Source organism: Ranitomeya imitator, chromosome 4 (assembly GCF_032444005.1).
Source record: "Ranitomeya imitator isolate aRanImi1 chromosome 4, aRanImi1.pri, whole genome shotgun sequence".
Classification (NCBI taxonomy): domain Eukaryota; kingdom Metazoa; phylum Chordata; class Amphibia; order Anura; family Dendrobatidae; genus Ranitomeya; species Ranitomeya imitator.
The window spans coordinates 30,955,089-30,977,902 of NC_091285.1; the positions used below are offsets into that span (position 1 = coordinate 30,955,089).

The 22,814-nt window shown below is 43.8% G+C and overlaps 1 protein-coding gene across 1 annotated transcript; it reads right to left on the reverse strand.

The window, feature by feature from the left end:
• Positions 1 to 10,885: 10,885 nt before the first annotated feature.
• On the reverse strand, positions 10,886 to 22,086 carry CKAP4 (cytoskeleton associated protein 4). Its single transcript, XM_069763467.1, has 2 exons — positions 21,491 to 22,086; positions 10,886 to 12,291 (listed from the first exon to the last, which is right to left on the reverse strand). Exons 1-2 carry the CDS (start codon positions 21,842 to 21,844, stop codon positions 10,963 to 10,965), a joined length of 1,683 nt encoding a protein of 560 aa, XP_069619568.1. The 5' UTR covers positions 21,845 to 22,086; the 3' UTR covers positions 10,886 to 10,962.
• Between the last annotated feature and the right edge of the window lie 728 nt (positions 22,087 to 22,814).

The following is a 22,814-nucleotide window of genomic DNA, read 5'->3' on the forward strand; positions in this document are numbered from 1 at the left end:
CAACTCTCGGCCAAAAATGAAGCCTAAGGCCGGCTTCACACTCAGCGTATGAAAATACGGTCCGTATATTACGGCCGTAATACGCTGAAATGTCCCGAAAATAGTGGTCCGTAGCTCCTCCGTAGGCAGGGTGTGTCAGCGTTTTTTTGCGCATGGCATCCTCCGTATGTAATCCGTATGGCATCCGTACTGCGTGGTTTTCTCGCAGGCTTGCAAAACGAACATACCGCTATAGAAGTGATCCATGTGTCCCAAAAAGAAAAAAATATATATATACCGTATACTGTCATATATATATATATATATATGTCATTAGACACATATATGTATATATATTAATATTTATTCCAGCGCTATACAGCTTGAAAGCCGGTAATTCAATTACCGGCTTTTTCTTTCTCCTTCCTAAAAGCCGACATGATTTGAGACATGGTTTACATACAGTAAACCATGTCTTCTCTCCATTTTTTTTGCAGATTCCACACTACTAATGTCAGTAGTGTGTATCTGCAAAATTTAGCCGTTCTAGCTCTTAAAATAAAGGGTTAAATGGCGGAAAAAATTGGCGTGGGCTCCCGCACAATTTTCTCCGCCAGAGTAGTAAAGCCAGTGACTGAGGGCAGATATTAATAGCCTGGAGAGGGTCCATGGTTATTGGCCCCCCCTGGATAAAAACTCCTGCCCCCAGCCACCCCAGAAAAGGCACATCTGGAAGATGCGCCTATTCTGGCACTTGGCCACTCTCTTCCCATTCCCGTGTAGCGGTGGGATATGGGGTAATGAAGGGTTAATGCCACCTTGCTATTGTAAGGTGACATTAAGCCTAATTAATAATGGAGAGGCGTCAATTATGACACCTATCCATTATTAATCCAATTGTAGTAAAGGGTTAAATAAAACACAAACACATTATTTAAAATTATTTTAATGAAATAAAAACAATGGTTGTTGGAGTATTTTATTCTACGCCCAATCCAGTCACTGAAGACCCTCGTTCTGTGAAAGAAAAAACATAATAAACCAACAATATACTTACCCTCCGCAGATCTGTAACGTCCAACGATGTAAATCCTTCTGAAGGGGTTAAAACATTTTGCAGCCAGGAGCTTTGCTAATGCAGGCTGCTCCTCGCTGCAAAACCCCGGGGAATGAGTCTAAATATAGATCAATGAGCTATATTTAGCTTCATTTGCGGTGAGGCGCCCTCTGCTGGATGTTCATAGATCGTGGGAACTTTCCTAGAAAGCCTGGGAGCTTACAGATGGGATCTTCCAGATGTGCCTTTTCTGGGGTGGCTGGGGGCAGATGTTTTTAGCCAGGGGGAGGCCAATAACCATGGACCCTCTCCAGGCTATTAATATCTGCCCTCAGTCACTGGCTTTACTACTCTGGCGGAGAAAATTGTGCGGGAGCCCACGCCAATTTTTTACGCCATTTAACCATTTATTTTAAGAGCTAGAACGGCCAAATTTTGCAGATACACACTACTGACATTAGTAGTGTGGAATCTGCAAAAAAAATGGAGAGAAGACATGGTTTACTGTATGTAAACCATGTCTCAAATCATGTCGGGTTTTAGGAAGGAGAAAGAAAAAGCCGGTAATTGAATTACCGGCTTTCAAGCTGTATAGCGCTGGAATAAATAATAATATATATACATATATGTGTCTCACTGACATATATATATATATATATATACCTATTCTGTGTGTACACATTTATTCTACCTATTGGACTGTAAGCTGTCAGTGTGATTTTACTGTACACCGCACTGAATTACCGGCTTTTCTCTCTAACAGCGCTGCGTATTTCTCGCAAGTCACACTGCTTGTCCGTGTGTAATCCGTATTTTTCACGCTTCCATAGACTTTCATTGGCGTATTTCTTGCGCAGTACGGTGACAAACGCAGCATGCTGCGATTTTGTACGGCCGTAGAAAGCCGTATAATACTGATCAGTAAAATACGGCAGATAGGAGCAGGGGCATAGAGAATAATTGTGCCGTATTTTTTGCGAGTTTTACGGACGTAGTTTCTGCGCTCTTACGTCCGTAAAACTCGCAAGTGTGAAGCCGGCCTAAGACAGGTGCTCGCTGCAGCCTTGGCATGGCGACACACTTCAATGCGCCATCCCACTTGTTTTCTTTCTGTTTTATTTCCCTATTCCTTGATTGACAGCTCAGACTTTACAGGAGCCAAAGATCGGTGGAGATGGATGGAAAACAAGTACGGTAAGTGGGATGGTGTCCTGAACTGTTTGGCCACGCCAAGGCTGCAGCGAGTACCTGTGCTTGGTATAACGGTCATTCATATTGTATTAACAGAACTATTGTTAAGCAGTAGATGTTGACAAATGGACCCCATACACTATGATTTCAAGGCCTACAACCAATTATGGCATAGTTTTGGACTACTCCTGCAATTGGAAAATCAGTATTATGAAATGCCAGACATTTCGAGCCATTGACTTTTTTTATCTATATATACAGCAAAGAGTTTTCCTTCGGGAAGGTAGAAATGGTCTGATTCCCGCAGGTCCTGTCACAGCCCTTTGTTATGCATCAGTTGTCAATGACTTTGGGAAACGATGCTGACTGAACGATGCTGACTTGTTCTGATCCTTGAGGGTAGTTTATGGCAATGTAATAATTGCAAGACGCTGGTACAATTGGCATAGCAACAATAACTGCACAATAGATCTCTTGTCTCACACTCTGCTTGCTTTATTGTTTTTGCTAAGGACGGAACGGTACTCGCATACCACATTTCCTTATGCATCACTTTAAAGATCTGTGTATGCCCATACAACACGTTAAAAAAATTTCCTCGACAGCTCGAGTCAGGGAGAACTGCAGGAGTCATTCCTTTTAATGTTAAGACGGTATCTGTCCCGAAAACTTGTTGAAGGTTGACCAAGACTAGAAAAATTGATCTGCTTTTCTTTCCCACCAACAGCGCCACTATTGTACATTGGCCGTGACTGGTATTGCAGCTAAGCACTTTTTACTTGAATGACTCTGAACTGGAATACCATGAATAATGGGGATATATCCATTACAGAACTATCTACAGTGGGGAAAATAAATATTTGATACACCGCCGATTTTCAAATTTTACCACCTACAAAGAATGGAGAGGTCTGTAATTTTTAATCGTAGGTACACTTCAACTGTGAGACACAGAATCTAAAAAAAAAAAAAAAAAAATCACATTGTATGATTTTTAAATAATTAAATTGCATTTTATTGCATGAAATAAGTATTTAATCACCGACCAACCAGCAAGAATTCTGCCTCTCACAGACCTGTTTTTCTATAAGACGCCTCCTACGCTGCACTCATTACCTGTATAAATTGCACCTGTCCACACAATCAATCACACTCCAACCTCTCCACCATGGCCAAGACCAAAGAGCTGTCTAAGGACACCAGGGACAATATTGTAGACCTGCACAAGGCTAGGATGGACTACAGGACAATGGTCCAGCAGTTTGGTGAGAAGGTAACAACTGTTGGCACAAATACAGATGCTTCTCACAAAAATTTGACTATGATCAAAAAGTGAATTTATTTCAGTTCTTCAATACAAAAAGTGAAACTCATATAGCGTTATTACAAACAGAATGATCTATTTCAAGTGTTTATTTCTGTTGTTGATGATTATGGCTTACAGCCAATGAAAACCCAAGAGTCATTATCTCAGTAAATTAGAATACTTTATAACACGAGCTTGAAAAATGATTTTAAAATCCAAAATGTTGGCCTACTGAAATGTATGTTCAGTAAATGCGCTCTATACTTGGTCGGGGCTCCTTTTACATCAATTACTGCATCAATGATGCATGGTGGCATGGAGGCGATCAGCCTGTGGCACTGCTGAGGGGTTATGGAAGCCCAGGTTGCTTTAATAACAGCCTTCAGCTCGTCTGTATTGTTGGGTCTGGTGTCCCATCTTCCTCTTGACAAAACCCAATAATCTATTGGGTTAAGGTCAGGCGAGTTTGCTGCCAATCAAGCCCAGTGATACTGCTGTTTTTACACCAGGTATTGGTACTTTTGGCAATGTGGACAGGTGCCAAGTCCTGCTGGAAAATTAAATTTCCATCTACAAAAAGCTTATCTACAGAGGGAAGTATGAAGTGCTCTGAAATTTCCTGGTAGACGGTTGCGCTGACTTTAGATAAAACCCAGTGGACCTACACCAGCAGATGACATGGCTCCCCAAACCATCACTGATTGTGGAGACTTCACACTAGACCTCCAGCAGCTTGGATTGTGGCCTCTCCACTCTTCCTCCAGAATCTGGGACCTTGATTTCCAAATGAAATGCAAAATTTTCTTTCATCGGAAAACAACACCTTGGATCACTGAGAACAGTCCAGTTCTTTTTCTCCTTGGCCCAGGTAAGATGTTTCTGGCGTTGTCTATTGGTCATGAGTGGCCTGACACAAGGAATGCGACACTTGTAGCCCATGTCCTGGATACGTCTGTGTGTGGTGGCTCTTGAAGCAATGACTCCAGCAGCAGTCCACTCCTTGTGAATCTCCCCCACATTTTTGAACGGCCTTTTCTTAACAATAGTTTCAAGGCTGCAGTTATCCCGGTTGCTTGTGCACCTTTTTCTACCACACTTTTTCCTTCCACTCAACTTTCCATTAATATGCTTGGATACAGTACTCTGTGAACATGAACATACAGCTTCTTTAGCAATGACCTTTTGTGCCTAAAGGTACCTTCACACTAAACAACACAACGATATCGCTAGCGATCCGTGACGTTACAGCGTCCTGGATAGCGATATCGTTGTGTTTGACACGCAGCAGCGATCAGGATCCTGCTGTGATGTCGTTGGTCGGAGGAAAAAGGCCAGAACTTTATTTCGTTGCTGGATCTCCCGCTGACATCGCTGAATCGGCGTGTGTGACGCCGATTCAGCGATGTCTTCACTGGTAACCAGGGTAAACATCGGGTTACTAAGCGCAGGGCCGCGCTTAGTAACCCGATGTTTACCCTGGTTACCATCGTAAAAGTGAAAAAAACAAACACTACATACTTACCTTCAGCTGTCTGTCCCCGGCGCTCTGCTTCTCTGCTCTCCTCTTGCATCCTGTGTCAGCGTCGGCCAGCCGGAAAGCACAGCGGTGACGTCACTGCTCTGCTTTCCGGCCGCTGTGCTCAGTCAGTTCAGGAAAGCACAGCGCCGGGGACAGACAGCGGAAGGTAAGTATGTAGTGTTTGTTTTTTTACTTTTACGATGGTAACTAGGGTAAACATCGGGTTACTAAGCGCGGCCCTGCGCTTAGTAACCCGATGTTTACCTTGGTTACCGGCATCGTTGGTCGCTGGAGAGCTGTCTGTGTGACAGCTCTCCAGCGACCAAACAGCGACGCTGCAGCGATCTACATCGTCGGTATCGCTGCAGCGTCGCTCAGTGTGAAAGTACCTTTACCCTCCCTGTGGAGTGTATCAATGACTGCCTTCTGTACATCTGTGAAGTCAGCAGTCCTCTCCATGATTGTGGAGCTACTGCAACAGACAAAGGCACCTTTTTAAACACTTAGGAAGCCTTTGTAAATGTTTTGTTGTAAATTCTAATTTACTGAGATAATGACTTTTGGGTTTTCATTGGCTGTAAGCTATAATCATCAACATTAACAGAAATAAACACTTGAAATTGATCACTCTGTAATAACTCTATACAGTATATTATATGAGTTTCACTTTTTGTATTTAAGAACTGAAATAAATTAACTTTTTGATGAAATTCTAATTTTGTGAGAAGCACCTGTATGAGGCTGTCGGGCCCCCTCACCCGCAGCCAGTTCAAGCATCGGAGTCCCAGTATGAACTGTGAAACATGGTTGTGTAAAACTGTCCTTTACATCCATAAATTTGAGAGAAAGTATAGGACCAGAGAAGTTGAAGGGACTGTCAGCACAGAATGACAGATGCTTGGTGCATCATGATATGGCAAAACAAGTGCACCTTCCCACCTACTTGTTTTCCCCTTTATCTCCACCCTTCTTTGATTGACAGATCTGGATTTATAGAGCTAAAGAAGGGCAGAGATAGATGGAAACCAAGTAGGTGGGAAGGTGCACTTAACTGTTTGGTCACACCAAGGGTGCACCGAGCGCCTGTACTTGGTGTAAACAGTCATTCTGTGCCGAGTTCCTTTAAAGGGTTATTCCCAAAATAATTTATTCCCTATAAATAAGGTGATAAAATCACTGATGGCAGGGGGTCCGCGCACTGGGATCCCCAACATTGTTGCAGGCGTTACTCTGCAGCCTAATTTTGAACAGAACAAATGTGTCGTGACACACTTGTCGGGTGACCTGGGACCAGGGGCTCCTTCCCTGGCCCTAACACTCGGGGGCGCCCTAACTCGCCCAGTTCCCCGGGATACTAAAGATGGCGAAGATGCTGGGGCCTCCGCTCTTGCCTTATCTCCTAAATTAGCCCTACGTCTGTTCAACTCCCTCACCCAGGGAAAAGGGGGCGCTACTGTGCACCGCAGTACTCCAACCCAACAAACAAGGGTTAACAGAAAACTACAGGCATACAAAATATTCACTCACATATAACAGAGGAATCCACTGGGGTGTGCAGGAAGGGGAAAAAAAAACAAAACAGAGAAGAATAAGGAATTACCATGAGTACAAACCAAATAAAAGTCTCTAATAACTCCTGCAACTCTCCTTCTCATATGTACCGTACTCCTTTCCCTCTGTTAGCCATGCAGCAAATGTTAGCTCTGACAAGGAATTGTATCAGAGCCCAGATTATAAAGGGAAAAGGAGTGGCTAACTAAGCTCAACTGTGAGCATAGGGAAATCCAACATAGCTGATTAACCCCTGTTCTGCCAGAAGAAATAAACATTTAATATGACGAAGCAGTTCTTCTCAGCGCCGGAGTAGGAGCAATCGGACGCTGCGGTCTTCTGGCTTCACCCTGTCACGGTGACCCTGTGACATGTTAATGCTCAGCGTTCGGTCCATTCATTGTTCATGGGATCGCAGGAAGCAATGGAGCGGTGATAATGAAGGAAGGCGACACTGAGCATAGATGTTTCCGTCCATTAACCCCTTCCCGACCTCCGCCGTACTATTACTGGGGAGGTCGGGTCCTCTGCTTTGATGTGGGCTCCGGCGCTGAGCCCACCTCAAAGCCGGGACATGAACAGCTGACATGTGCCCGCAATAGCAGCGGGTGAAATCGCGATTCACCCGCCACTATTAACCAGTTAAATGCCGCTGTCAAACGCTGACAGCGGCATTTAACCGGCGCTTCTGGCTGCGTGGCCGGAAATCATCGCATCAGCCGTCACATGATCGGGGGTCGGCGATGCGTCAGGATGGTAACCATAGAGGTCCTTGAGACCTCTATGGTTACTGATGCCGGCCTGCTGTGAGCGCCACCCTGTGGTCGGTGCCCACAGCAAGCCTGCAATTCAGCTACATAGCAGCGATCTGATGATTGCTGCTATGTAGCAGAGCCGATCGAGTTGTGCCAGCTTCTAGCCCCCCATGGAGGCTATTGAAGCATGGAAAAGTTTAAAAAAAATGTTTTAAAAAATATTTAAAAAAATATAAAAAGTTTAAATCGCCCACCTTTCGCCCCATTCAAAATAAAAAAAAAAAAAAAAAAAAATCAAACCTACACATATTTGTTATCGCCGCGTTCAGAATCGCCCGATCTATCAATAAAAAAAAGGATTAACCTGATTGCTAAATGGCATAGCGAGAAAAAAATTCGAAACGCCAGAATTACGTTTTTTTATCGCCGCGACATTACATTAAAATGTAATAACGGACGATCAAAAGAACGTATCTGCACTAAAATGTTATCATTAAAAACGCCAGCTCGGCACACAAAAATAAGCCCTCACCCAACCCCAGATCACGAAAAATGGAGACGCTACGGGTAACGGAAAATTGTGCTTTTTTTTTTTTTTTTAGCTAAGTTTGGAATTTTTTTTACCACTTAATTAAAACATAACCTAGACATGTTTGGTGTCTATGAACTCGTAATGACCTGGAGAATTAAAATGGCAGGTCAGTTTTAGCATTTACTGAACCTAGCAAAAAAAGACAAACAAACAAACAAGTGTGGGATTGCATTTTTTTTGCAATTTCACCGCACTTGGAATTTTTTTCCCATTTGTAGTACACGACATGTGACCAATGACGTCATTGAAAAGTGCAACTTGTCCCGCAAAAAAACAAGCCCTCACATGGCCATATTGACAGAAAAATAAAAAAGTTATGGCTTTGGGAAGGAGGGGAGTGAAAAACGAGAACGCAAAAACGGACAAGGGCAAGGTTGTGAAGGGGTTAAGAACAGGTCTCTGCAGAGTTGGGTGCCCAGGTTCCAAAGCCCACAATCTTGGGATCACTAGATAGGGGATAATGTGTTATTTTGGGAATGATTCTTTAGGGACATTAAGAATAAAAGGTCTCGTACGTTTTTATTTTATTTTTTTGTATCATCCACATTCAATGCTCCCTTAGTAGCAGAATTATGTTCATTCTGTGACCACATTTTCCCATTTCACACCTATTCGAGAGGCAACACCAGTTTCCTCCAACCCCAGGGAACGAAAGCAGAAAATAAATTTAACCCTTTGGTTGTTTTTGTTCTTTTCTTATTTTGCAGCCATGGTGGTTAGAAAGAAAATGTGGTGGAACCGGTTAATGTAATTTATGTCAAGGACTAAACACTGTACACATAGAAGGGGCCGTCTCCGTATTACCTGGCACTCATTACCCAACTCATATACATGCAAATGACCCAACCCAAAAGACTTGGCCTGAAGAACTATGATCACACAAGCATTTTTCTTGAACTGGTTTGGTCCTCTTTTTTTTTGTCCCAAAATAGGACTAATTTTTGGATGAAGTATTGAAAGTGCTGTATAAAAAATCTGGAGCTGAGGAGCGGAGCTAAACCACGGTTTCCTACTTAATTTGCGTTGGAAATATTTGATTTGCTAAAAAGTTGCCAATAAGATTTGATGCGAAGATCAGGGGTTGTCCAAGCTATTATTTTGTGCATAGCGTGATGGTTGCAGGTCCAACAAAGGAACAGACCCAAAAATAATATAGAGGTGTTATCAGTCATTGTACAGGAGGAGGGGGAGGTGAGCTGTGACATCACCTATTGTGAATGGTGGATCCTGTGTTATCTACTGTATATAGAGGTGTTATCAGTCATTGTACAGGGGGAGGAGGTGAGCTGTGACATCACCTATTGTGAATGGTGGATCCTGTGTTATCTACTGTATATAGTGGTGTTATCAGTCATTGTACAGGAGGAGGAGGTGAGCTGTGACATCACCTATTGTGAATGGTGGATCCTGTGTTATCTACTGTATATAGTGGTGTTATCAGTCATTGTACAGGAGGAGGAGGTGAGCTGTGACATCACCTATTGTGAATGGTGGATCCTGTGTTATCTTCTGTATATAGTGGTGTTATCAGTCATTGTACAGGAGGAGGGGGAGGTGAGCTGTGATATCATCTCTTGTGAATGGTGGATCCTGTGTCATCTACTGTATATAGAGGTGTTATCAGTCATTGTACCGGACGAGGAGGTGAGCTGTGATATCACCTATTGTGAATGGTGGATCCTGTGTTGTCTACTGTATATAGAGGTGTTATCAGTCATTGTACAGGAGGAGGAGGAGGTGAGCTGTGACATCACCTATTGTGAATGGTGGATCCTGTGTTATCTACTGTATATAGAGGTGTTATCAGTCATTGTAAAGGAGGAGGTGAGCTGTGATATCATCTATTGTGAATGGTGGATCCTGTGTTATCTACTGTATAGAAAAGTGTTATCAGTCATTGCAATCATGTGATTATAATGAGATGACTAATGAGAAGTGATGTCTACAGAACACGAAGTGTCAGACTATTATAATTTTTATTATTATAAGGCTCAGAGTGAAAATTGCAAGATATAACAATATTTTTAAAATACAGGCAGTGTCATGGAAAATGTAATGAAAAAAAAAAAAAAACAAAGCACCAAAACTCTTAAAGAAAAATATAGCAAAATATCGGATGCCAGTTCTGGAGAGAAGGTCTGCTCAATGGAGGGGGAATCTGCATCTCTAAAACAGTGTGAATGGTTATGTCCCTGGTGTGATTGGTTAATGATGGGTGCTAGCTATGTTACCCATATTAAACCCACCCAATTTAGGGAGACACTTTTCTAAAGTTTCATTATTAAACAGTGGTAGTTGGTTTCTTGACCTCTTGGAGATGCGACTGCCTCTTGTTGTGCTGCGATTTGCTCTGTCCTCAAGAATCCCCCGTTATAAATAGATGAGCAGCTGACCTTATCCCTCCTTTGTGAGGAGGACTCCGCTAACCGATCTATATAATGAACACCCCCTCCTCGTTAGCTTCGTGTCAACAACTTGGCCAACAAGGACGTCTCTACCTTCACGGCACTTTGCAGTGAGCGAGATATAGTGCGACCTCAGCGTCAACCATATCATATACCTCGGGATGTAACTAAAGACCCATAATATAAGTACTGGCTATTCGATCTGTTGTCCATAGCTGCCCCTGCGTGCTCGGATTTTGTGGGTTTATAAGGGTCTACATGGTACGCGACTACATACATTCACAGATAAAAAGTGACTTCTTATAGCCATTTATCATGTTCTCCCTTACACCACTTTTTTGCGTGAAAAAGTCAATAATGGCCCAATAGAAAAAATTTAAAATAAAATTCTCCACCTTCTCCATTCCGTATAGTTCGCGAAAATCGCGAGATTTTTTTCACGACCCTATCGTCAAAGTCATAAGTGTCAAGGAAAGAGAAGAAAAAAAAACTATAAATGAGGTTTTTCTCTTTAAATAAATTAAAAAGGATACAGAAAAAAACACTTTAATGAGAACATGTTTAGAACTACTTCGAAATCCCTACATTGGTCACAGCCATGGCTCAGTTACACATTCTCTTGGATCTGTTCTATTTTAACTAAGAGTTTATCGGTATTTTGTTTAAGGTCTTCAACGGACTCCTTAACGGATCTCAAGTCCTCCTCATTGGTTTCTATTTTTACAGAATAGGCTACCAAACTATCCACGGCCTCCCTCATCATCTTCAAGTCAGATTCCAGTTTTTTAATAGAGGAACTTAAATTATCAATATCGGGTTCTGCCTCTGGAGACCCTAAATTACCCTTCCGTTGCTCATTTTTGGTTTTCAACTCATCAATCTGCTGTTTGTGGCCTTCTAAGGAGTTTTTCATATCCGCTTGTAATTTTTCGAAATCAGAGGCCACGCTTGGAAGGATTGCAATAGAAGATTTCAGCTTATCTACATCTTGGAATAACGCTTGTTGAGCTTTTTTCAGTGTCGATAGGGTTTCAGATCCTTCAGGGCTTCCTTGTTCATCAGACAGAGAAAGGGACTTCAACTCAGTGATGCCTTCTTCTGCGGCATTCAATCTTCTGGACAATTCTTCGAAATTGGGCTGCAAAGTTCCTAGAGATAACGATTGACTGTTCAGCTCCTTCACTGCACCTTCCAGAGGCTTTAATCTCAGCTCAATGCCATCTCTGTTTGTCTCAATTTCTTTAAGTAAGTCATTGTTAGCGGAGATGTAGTTACCCTCCATCTCTTTGACAGAAGACGAAATTTGCTCAAACTCCTTGAGGACTTTTGCAAGTTCTCCTTTCAGACTCGAATCTTCATTGCTCATAGTCTTCTGCATCATGTTCTTTACCACCACCATTTGTTCCTCTACATTTCTCTTTAAGTTCTCCTGTTCATGCTTGATAATCTCAATTTCATGACTGTTGGCAGTAACAGAGTCCACATTTAAGGAATTTTTCATTAACCAGTCAATCGACTCTTCTTTAGAGTTGAAGGAGGATGTTAATTGAGAGGCGAGATCCTTCAAGGCCTTCACATCTTCCTTGATTGCATCTAAGTCTCCTAAAGAAGATATTTTGGCCTTCACATTGTTAATTTCCTCCTGGCTTGACTTCTGTACCTCGGTAAGATCAGATAGATCTTCGTTTATTGAATTATTTAATTCTGTAAATTTTTCTCGCAAGGTTTTGTCAAAGAGGTCAAGATCCCGTTCTCCTTGGTCTTTTACATCTTGGACGACATTTGACAGATCTTTCTGCAGCTTCTTGAGGACGACACCAACAACATCCAGTTCCTTTTCGCAATTCTTGATAGATGTGTCGTGTCTTTGCTGCTTTTCTTGAATATCTTTTGAGATAAATTCAACTCTTCCAACGGTTTTTTCAAGTAAATCAACCTGAAATGAAAAATGTGAGACTGTCAATTTTTTACAACAGAGACAAAGATTTAGCCTGCCCTAGCCCTGTATCTTAACACCCTGATCCAGCCTTCCTCTGGTCACCAATACATTTAACTCCACCGACCTGTGCCTAGAACTTTTTTATTTATTTCTCTTTTATTTTTTTAATATGAGTATAAAAACTCACAGGCAAATAGTTGCCAGCCACCTGCCTCTTCTACCTGGCGCTGACTCAGAGAGTTCACCTACTGCTCCTGCCGGTGATTCAGCTGCTCCATGTCAACAGGGCTGCTCTTATGGGTTGCTCTGTTTACTGGGCATGACTGCTTACATCATGCTGATTGACAGCAGGCTCCCCGCAGTCAGGCAGTGGGGAGTTGGCTGTCAGTCATCATGACGTCGGCAGTCATGCCCGTACACAGAGCAGAGCAGAAAAGAAGTCGCTGCTCTGTTGACATGACGTCAGCGAAGACTGCTGAATCGCCAGCAGGAGAGGTTTGTGACCTCTCGATGCTGGCAGAAATCGGAATCAGACACAACAAACAGATAGTTAGCAATTACCGGCTTGTTAGTTCTCAGGCCCAAAGTAAAGAAAAAAACCTACAGTAGTTCCGGATAACCTCTTTAAATATTTAAATAACAGAGCACAAGAAACATTTCCGTTTTTTTTTACTGCACAAGCAAAATACTAATTTAGAGTACTTAGTACAATTTTTTTTTAAAAAGCTACTCCCTACGTCCTAGGTTCTCCTTTATCAAGGCTAAATTGCTATAGTACACTTATTACCTCTAGCAATGGTTAAAATAATCAGAAAAATGGATGCAAGATGGGGAGATGGTCAATAAGTGATTTAGGTATTTTTTATTTTATTTCTTTATTTTTTTTTTACGTCTCACGGTTTACTACACTTTGCCTACCTACATTATCAGCCACCTCTGCTGTTGTCTTCATCAAGGACCATAGTGCTTGCAAGCTTTGTGCTTTAGAGGTTGCTCTGAAGCTGACCAGTTCACTCTCCCCTAAAGCTACATGGACAAAATGGCCACTGTTTGAAGCATCAGCGACCGCACAATTCGGGTCAGCAGATCAGCCAACTGTTAATGATCAGAAGTCCAATGACCCTCGGTAAATGGGAAGCTAAGAAGCCGGAATGAGGTGCGCTCCTGAAAACAGATAGTAATCAAAACCTTATAAGGAGACTTGCTGTGTATGGAGTCTTATTAGCAATACCCAATAGGAAAAAATATGCAAAATGAATTCCGTCCCAGAAGGAAAGGAATGCTCACTAAGGTCACCTGTTGTATAGTGGCCCTAGCAAACCTTGTTAAAAGGATCGGACATCGATTTACACTATAGATACTACTAATAGGTGGCACTAGTATGAATTGTATTTTTCTTCTGGGAGAGAACAAAAGGATTAATATATTCATGAGTCTGTAGTGATGAGCGAACGTGCTTAGGTAAGGTGTTATCTGTGCACGCTTGTACGCTAACAAAGTTCGGTGTGCTCGAAAAATATGTTCGAGACCCCGTGGCTGCTCGACAGCCACAATACATGCAGGGCTTGCCTAACAAACAAAATATCCATCAAGTAAAATGCCTTTTCCAGCTACACAGTCGCGTTATCATGCACACATTAGCAAGTAACCCAACCACTGTGTAGACTTAACCAAACTTTTGATTTTAACATTGATTCCAACCATGAAAAGTCATAAACTTGTCAGGGAGAGCTGGAAAAAAAACTAGAAAATTCAAGTTTTCTTTCTGCTTAGACAGACTAATGAGAAGAAGCCTCAGTTCACTTTAGGGTTACAAATGTGCTGTGCTAGCTCAGAAAACAAGTAGCAGATCTGGAGCGCCCGGAGCGGTAGATGCTGGAAAAACAGCATTCTTAGTGTGTAATGACAACCGGGCATTGTGATTGGCCGGATCATGAATGGCGTCACAGGTTTTTCGATTTGCTTAACTCCAATTTGGATGCTCCCACGATCAATGATAACATCCTGGGATTAGCAGCACCATCTGAGTTATATACATGCATAAGCTGATCAGCCATAAGACTAAAGACCTCCATACACACTAGATAAAAGATGTTCGAACTAATCATCGCGTGTGTATGGAGGCCTCCCGATTGTTGACGTCTTAGAAGAGAAGAATCGTCATGTTGAGATTTCAACAGCTGATCCTTTCGTTTGGCGGGGGAGATAAGCCGCTGCTTGAGGAGCTGGGAGTTGGACCATTAAGGAGGATACTGGAGGACTTGGCCAAGCCAAGTGTTCCTGTGTATGGCGGAGTTGGGAAAGCCAAATAACCATTCAGCCGACAGCTATCTAATGTGTATGGCCAGCTTCTAACCACTGATCAAAGAAGTGAATGGCATTGATTATCATGACGATGACACTTATCAAGTGGATGGTTATTTTTCAAAGTTGATGTGTTACAAGCAGGAAAAACAGGAAAGCACAAGGATCTGTCGACTCTGACAAGAATCAAATGGTCAACCTACAAAATTGAGTGAGAGTACAATGCCTACAAGTAGTATTCAACCCCCTGCAGATTTAGCAGGTTTAATAAGATGCAAATAAGTTAGAGCCTTCAAACTTCAAACAAGAGCAGGATTTATTAACAGATGCATAAATCTTACAAACCAAAAAGTTTTGTTGCTCAGTTAAATTTTTATAAATTTTAAACATAAAAGTGTGGGTCAATTATTATTCAACCCCTAGGTTTAATATTTTGTGGAATAACCTTTGTTTGCAATTACAGCTAATAATCGTCTTTTATAAGACCTGATCAGGCCGGCACAGGTCTCTGGAGTTATCTTGGCCCACTCCTCCATGCAGATCTTCTCCAAGTTATCTAGGTTCTTTGGGTGTCTCATGTGGACTTTAATCTTGAGCTCCTTCCACAAGTTTTCAATTGGGTTAAGTACAGGAGACTGACTAGGCCATTGCAACACCTTGATTTTTTGCCTCTTGAACCAGGCCTTGGTTTTCTTGGCTGTGTGCTTTGGGTCGTTGTCTTGTTGGAAGATGAAATGACGACCCGTCTTAAGATCCTTGATGGAGGAGCGGAGGTTCTTGGCCAAAATCTCCAGGTAGGCCGTGCTATCCATCTTCCCATGGATGCGGACCAGATGGCCAGGCCCCTTGGCTGAAAAACAGCCCCACAGCATGATGCTGCCACCACCATGCTTGACTGTAGGGATGGTATTCTTGGGGTCGTATGCAGTGCCATCCAGTCTCCAAACGTCACGTGTGTGGTTGGCACCAAAGATCTCGATCTTGGTCTCATCAGACCAGAGAACCTTGAACCAGTCAGTCTCAGAGTCCTCCAAGTGATCATGAGCAAACTGTAGACGAGCCTTGACATGATGCTTTGAAAGTAAAAGGTACCTTACGGGCTCGTCTGGAACGGAGACCATTGCGGTGGAGTACGTTACTTATGGTATTGACTGAAACCAATGTCCCCACTGCCATGAGATCTTCCCGGAGCTCCTTCCTTGTTTTCCTTGGGTTAGCCTTGACTCTTCGGACAAGCCTGGCCTCGGCACGGGAGGAAACTTTCAAAGGCTGTCCAGGCCGTGGAAGGCTAACAGTAGTTCCATAAGCCTTCCACTTCCGGATGATGCTCCCAACAGTGGAGACAGGTAGGCCCAACTCCTTGGAAAGGGTTTTGTACCCCTTGCCAGCCTTGTGACCCTCCACGATCTTGTCTCTGATGGCCTTGGAATGCTCCTTTGTCTTTCCCATGTTGACCATGTATGAGTGCTGTTCACAAGTTTGGGGAGGGTCTTAAATAGTCAGAAAAGGCTGGAAAAAGAGATAATTAATCCAAACATGTGAAGCTCATTGTTCTTTGTGCCTGAACTACTTCTTAATACTTTAGGGGAACCAAACAGAATTCTGGTGGGTTGAGGGGTTGAATAATAAATGACCCTCTGAAAAGACTTTTCACAATTTAAAAAAACAAACAAAGAAATAACATTCTTTTTTTTTGCTGCAGTGCATTTCACACTTCCAGGCTGATCTACAGTCCAAATGTCACAATGCCAAGTTAATTCCAAATGTGTAAACCTGCTAAATCTGCAGGGGGTTGAATACTACTTGTAGGCACTGTATATCCAAAACATCAGGTCTTGTGAGGTGTTCCAGAAATAGAATGGCTAGTACCTACCAAATATGGTCAAAGAAATAACCATATAACCACCAAAATGTTCATGGGTTGGACCATCTGGTCCAATCTCACCGAAGAACCACACAAATTGTTGAAAAAGCGACTGCTAGGCATTAGAGTTGTTGCAACTCAGTTCACATGTGTTGCGCACGTGGCTGTTGAACCACTGTGCCATAGTCCGATGCAAACCTGGAGGGGTGTAACTAGGTGACCATCTGACTCTTCCTTAGGGCCCCTGATGGTGGGGTTTAGACTTTGCTCTAGATGGATGCCATGTGCTACTTCAGGACAGACCCATGGCAGCTGACCCCAAAGGGGGACAGCTAAGCAGGACCGGCCAGGAACTGGTTAGCAGGAGTGTATGGCTTGTAGAAAGGTACAAGATCAGGCACAAGCAGGACTGGTACAGAAACACAGGACGGATACAGGTATGTGATCACAGGTCCAGGTTCAGGCACAGTCAGGATAGATACAGGTTTGGGTTCAGCAGGACTGACTGGAATAGGTGCAGACAAGGGCAAACAGGATCAGACAGCACAGGTACGGGGACCTTACAACTTTCTAGCAGGATATACACTGATTAATTAAAGTTGCTAAGGCACCTCCCAATAGGGTAAGAGGCCTTATATACCAAATGCCTCACAGCTATTGGCTGGGGACATTTTTTAGTGGCCTTTTATGAGACAGGAAGCACGCCTTAAGCAGACACCGAGGAAGCGCAGGTAGGCAAGTTAACATGCCGGCGTCCCTGCAGGGGAATAGGAAGGGGACCCATGCAGGGGTGCCGGTGCCACTGTAACAGGATTGTGGCCACAGATTACAGACGTTGTCGATGGACACGGGTCCAAAGTACTACCCCTTACCTGACAACATCCAAGGCTCTTCTTTTGATTATCAAGCCTGGAGTAATGTCACATCACACCGCAAAGATTATATTGCATCAGTTCGGCTAACCAAATGAAGAGACAGGCAAGTAAGGGGCGGTTCTGAGAGCTCCAGTCCAGCGAACACAGATTACTGACCTAACCGAAAGACCTGATTCTGCAAATCAAATCCCACCATCTCTTTTGGCCAGGATAAATGGGTGCCAGGAAATGCAGAAAATCACAGCTTGCTGTGCATTGGGCTGCAAAGCCATAGACCAGTTCATGCTGACCCCTACCAACTGCCAACAAAGGGGATGTGAGAATCAAACCTGAACCAAAGAGTATTAGAACAAGGTGGCGTGGTCTAAAAATTCATGTTTTCCTTTATTACATGTTGTGGCCGGGGGTGCATATGTGTCACCTATCTGCGGGCCCGATAGACATACCAAGATACACTATGGGAAGAAGACAAGACTGTACAAGCATTGTGATGGTCTGGGCAATGTTCTGCTGCCAGAGATTCAGGCATCATGTGGATGTAACATGTACCACCTAGTTATACATTTGTACAGACCAAGTACTCTCCAACAGGGCAGCCGTATTCCCCAACGACTGACCTATTTTAGCAGGATAATGCGCCTGTCACACTGCAAAAATTGTTCAGGAATAGTTTGAGGAACACGGCAAGAGATCTCAATCTATTTGAACATCTGTAGGATGTCCTGGAAAAAGAAGTCCGATCCATGGAGACTACACCTCACCATTTACATATAGTAAAGGATCTGCTGCCAATGTCTTGGTACCAAAGGACACCTCCAGATCTCCTGTGAATTCCATGACTCGACGGTTCAGAGCCGTTTCAGCAGTTCAAGGAGGACCTAGACAATATTGGGCAGGTGATTTTAATCTGAAGGCTGATAAGCTGTATATCTCTACACATCTGGCATCTGGTTAAGTTACCTTCTATCTTCATAGGTTTCTTCTTATGCCTCCATACAAAAAGTATATAAACGGGTGAATGTGTAAGCAGTAGTGCACCTTAATTCGAGTTGAGCTGTAATACCAGACAACCCATTGATGGGCAAGGCGCTGTTTCTGAAAGCGAGTGGCCATATTTTTCTAGTTTCCTTGAAACACTTAAATATTAACCCCGCATACCAAGTCCATAAACAGCACAGATGGCCTTCAAGTCTGAAAGCCAATGGTGCAGGGTTTGATCTGGATTATAAAGAGTCTATTTACATAAGATAGGAGACAACACCCGAGCAAGTGAAAGATAATATCAGAGCGATGGCATATGAATCTACCTATGAACCAGTGCCGCGTCCTCTAGTAAAGGACAAGACCATCTGCTATAAACATCACTTAGGGGAGTTCAGTCATTCATTCATTCCAGGCATATGTGCATCTACAGAAATACGTACACATCCTACTGTCCACTTCACTAATTTACGTAGGACCCAAAAATAAATCTGAAAAAAAAAAAAAATCAAAGCTAAAAAGGTTATAAGCAAATACAGTATGAACATGAATGAATCAGAAAAATTAAGGGTCATTTCCATAAATTCCTACAGTCATCAGTTGTGACACTATTTCATCAGTTATAATGGAGTTGTAAGTACAGGAAACCCTAGTTGTGGTGGTCAACCAGTTGTATATCTGGTTGTACAACTAAAGATCACTGTATGCTGGGGTTACATCACAGCACGATGCAGGTGAATGAGGTCGCATTGTGAACTGCAAGTCGAAAAAGTCATAACCAGGTGGATTTTTCTTGACTTGTTGGTTGCGGTGCCTTGCAGGTGGCAGTGCGACCCCAAAGAATTGCATTATGTTGCTTATGTAGCAGCGGTATACAGCAGACTTTGGCTAATTTGACCCATGTCACCGCCTAAGTCGCAATGTAATCACATGTGTATCTTCCTACAAATCAAAACAAAAAGGACCCCACCAATTAGAACCTATACTGTAGATAAGGATATGTTTTGATTATGGGAATCCACTTTAAAAAGGGCTTAGTACTGACATTATATCAGAGCTTGTGACCTAGTGTCCTGTTAACTTTATAGGGCTCTAAGCCCAAAGTCGAAACTTAAGCTTAACTATAGTGACGTGAAAGATTTACTAAATCTGCCGCAAAGAAAATGGTGAGCAACTGCCCACATCGACTGGTCCGCCGGCCTGTGAAAGCGAGATCAAGCCACAGCGACTGGTCCTCCGGCCTGTGAAAGCAAGATCAAGCCACAGCGACGGGTCCTCCGGCCTGTGAAAGCGAGATCAAGCCACAGCGACGGGTCCACCGGCCTGTGAAAGCGAGATCAAGCCACAGCGACGGGTCCTCCGGCCTGTGAAAGCGAGATCAAGCCACAGCGACTGGTCCTCCAGCCTGTGAAAGCAAGATCAAGCCACAGCAACGGGTCCTCCGGCCTGTGAAAGCGAGATCAAGCCACAGCGACGGGTCCTCCGGCCTGTGAAAGAGAGATCAAGCCACAGCAACGGGTCCTCCGGCCTGTGAAAGCAAGATCAAGCCACAGCGACGGGTCCTCCGGCCTGTGAAAGCGAGATCAAGCCACAGCGACGGGTCCACCGGCCTGTGAAAGAGAGATCAAGCCACAGCGATGGGTCCTCCGGCCTGTGAAAGCGAGATCAAGCCACAGCGACGGGTCCTCCGGCCTGTGAAAGCAAGATCAAGCCACAGCAACGGGTCCTCCGGCCTGTGAAAGCGAGATCAAGCCACAGCAACGGGTCCTCCGGCCTGTGAAAGCGAGATCAAGCCACAGCGACTGGTCCTCCGGCCTGTGAAAGCAAGATCAAGCCACAGCCACTGGTCCGCCGGCCTGTGAAAGCGAGATCAAGCCACAGCGACGGGTCCGCCGGCCTGTGAAAGCGAAATCAAGCCACAGCGACGGGTCCACCGGCCTGTGAAAGAGAGATCAAGCCACAGCGACGGGTCCACTGGCCTGTGAAAGCGAGATCAAGCCACAGCGACGGGTCCACTGGCCTGTGAAAGCGAGATCAAGCCACAGCGACGGGTCCACTGGCCTGTGAAAGCGAGATCAAGCCACAGCGATGGGTCTGCCGGGCTGTGAAAGCGAGATCAAGCCACAGCGATGGGTCTGCTGGGCTGTGAAAGCGATATAAGGCCATAGCAACTGGTCTGCGGGCCTGTGAAAACTAAATCTGGCCACAGCAACGGGTCCACTGACCTATGAAAAGTAAATCTGACCATGGGCAAAGGGCTCACGGCCTATGAAAGTGAAATCAAGCCACAGTGACGGTTATGCCAACCTGTGAAACCGAAATCTGGCCATGGCGACGTGTCTGCCGGCCTGTGATGACTAAATCTGGTCATGGCGACGGGTCCACTGGCCTATGAAAACTAAATCTCTAAATCTGGCCATGGCAACGTGTCCGCCAGCCTGTGATGACTAAATCTGATCATGGCGACGGGTCCACTGGCCTATGAAAGCGAAATCATGCCACGGCGACGGTTCTGCCATCCTGTCAAACCGAAATCTGGCCATGGCGATGGGTCCGCCAGCCTGTGAAAACTAAATCTGGCTATGGCAACGGGTCCACCGGCCTATGAAAGCGAGATCAAGCCACTGCGACGGGTCCACCAGCCTGTGAAAACTAAATCTGGTCACGGTGACAGGTCCGCCACCCTGTGAAAAGCAGATTGCACAATGGCAATGGGTCTGTTTGGTTGCTATGGGCAACTGCTCCACTTTTACATTGACAAACTTTTTCCACTGATCTACCTGTCACAGCTTTTTTGTACATCGCTGCAGAATATGTTGGAAATATACTATATGAAGAAAAAAAAAAAAAAACCTTTCTGCAGCTTGCACATTATATCTTTCTCGGAAAGCTGGGTATAAACCAATATGTCTGCCATTACAGCTCATCCAGAATTCTGAATGACAAATGTGCGCAGCTACGTACTACAACAAGGCGGATTGACCATTCAGGATCATAGAAAAGCTGGGTGATTTTTTTTTAAAGATTTTTTACACATACTATGCAGCTAAAGCCAAAGTAAACCATACACAAAATACAAGAAACGTACAAGACGGATCAGCAATAAACGAATGAATGAAACTCTATGGTAATTTCGGCGAGGGGTGACCCTACGCCCTTCTAACTCCTTTACCTGTTTCTGGAGGGTGTTCACAGTTTCGGCCAGTTCTCCCTTCTGGTGTGATAGGTGGCTAAGTTTGCGGCTTATCAGTGCCACTTCTTCCAAGAGGTGATATACCAGCCAGCCCGTGCCGGCAGCCATCGCAAGCACCACTACATAGAAGAGGACAGTCAATAGCTTGCTGAAGAGCCCAGGTTTCCTTGATGATGATGATAATGGCGGTGATGGCGATGAGGAGGCTGATGACCCTTTGTTGGCTTTAGGGGTCTGTTTCGGGGTCTTCTTTGCCACGTCATTGCCAGCTGCTGCAGCCTGGGAGTTATTTTCTTGAGAGTTGCTTTTATTCCTGTGCCTGGCACTAGCCATGGTGTCAGTGTGCACTGGTGGCAATGGGTTAGTTAGTAATGCGGCTTCCTGGTGGGGGTCTGGACCAATGATCTACAGGAAACGATGGGGCTGGACTCAAGTCCTAACTTTCTAACTTTAGGGGTAGTGCAAAAAAAAAAAAAAAAAAAGTTATCATCCCCCTCCTTGTGCTACTCACACCCATCCTGGCCCCTCCTGCAGGAGGCTGGGGAGACTGCCACGCATACATACAGCTCACCCATGGGAAGCTGTCTGGCTACAATGAAACTGGATGCTTCCTGAGACACTGGAGGTGTGGACTGATGAGGTGTCATCAACGTTCCGAAAAGATTCCAAAACTGGAAAGTTTGCATAAAAGTTTATGTGGAACTACAAGTTCCGTAATGTCTTAGTGTTTCGTATTGCTTCAATGTGAGTTTGAATGGGATTCTCCAAGTATTGCTATGCTGATCATTAGACTCCGTTCCCACAATGAGTTTTACGTATTTTCGAAAAAAAAAATGCAAGTAACCTATTTTACTAAAAGCGGTATTCCCATCTCCAAGATCCCATCCCAATATCATAATAATAATAAAATAAATAATCTTATTTATAGTAGCAAATTCCTCCAAAAAGAAATGTATAGTTTTTCTGATTAGCTATGTCTCATTCCGCATGTGCAGATATTGCAGGACCTTAAGTACATGCCCTTACATGGTAATGCATTTAGCTATCGCTTTATCATTGGTCGTAACCATGCATACCTAAGGTCCTGCGATGCCTGCACATGGGGAAAGAGACATAGTTAATCAGCAGAACTATACTACATTTCTAATTGGAGTTAATATTATTTACTACTACATATCTGCAACACAAATCTACTACAAATCTGCAACAGCAAAAAACTCATCGTAGGAACGTAGCCTAAGACGTCTCACTTTTTATATCGGGAACTACAGATACCAGAATGTGAGGCTGCGATCACGCCATG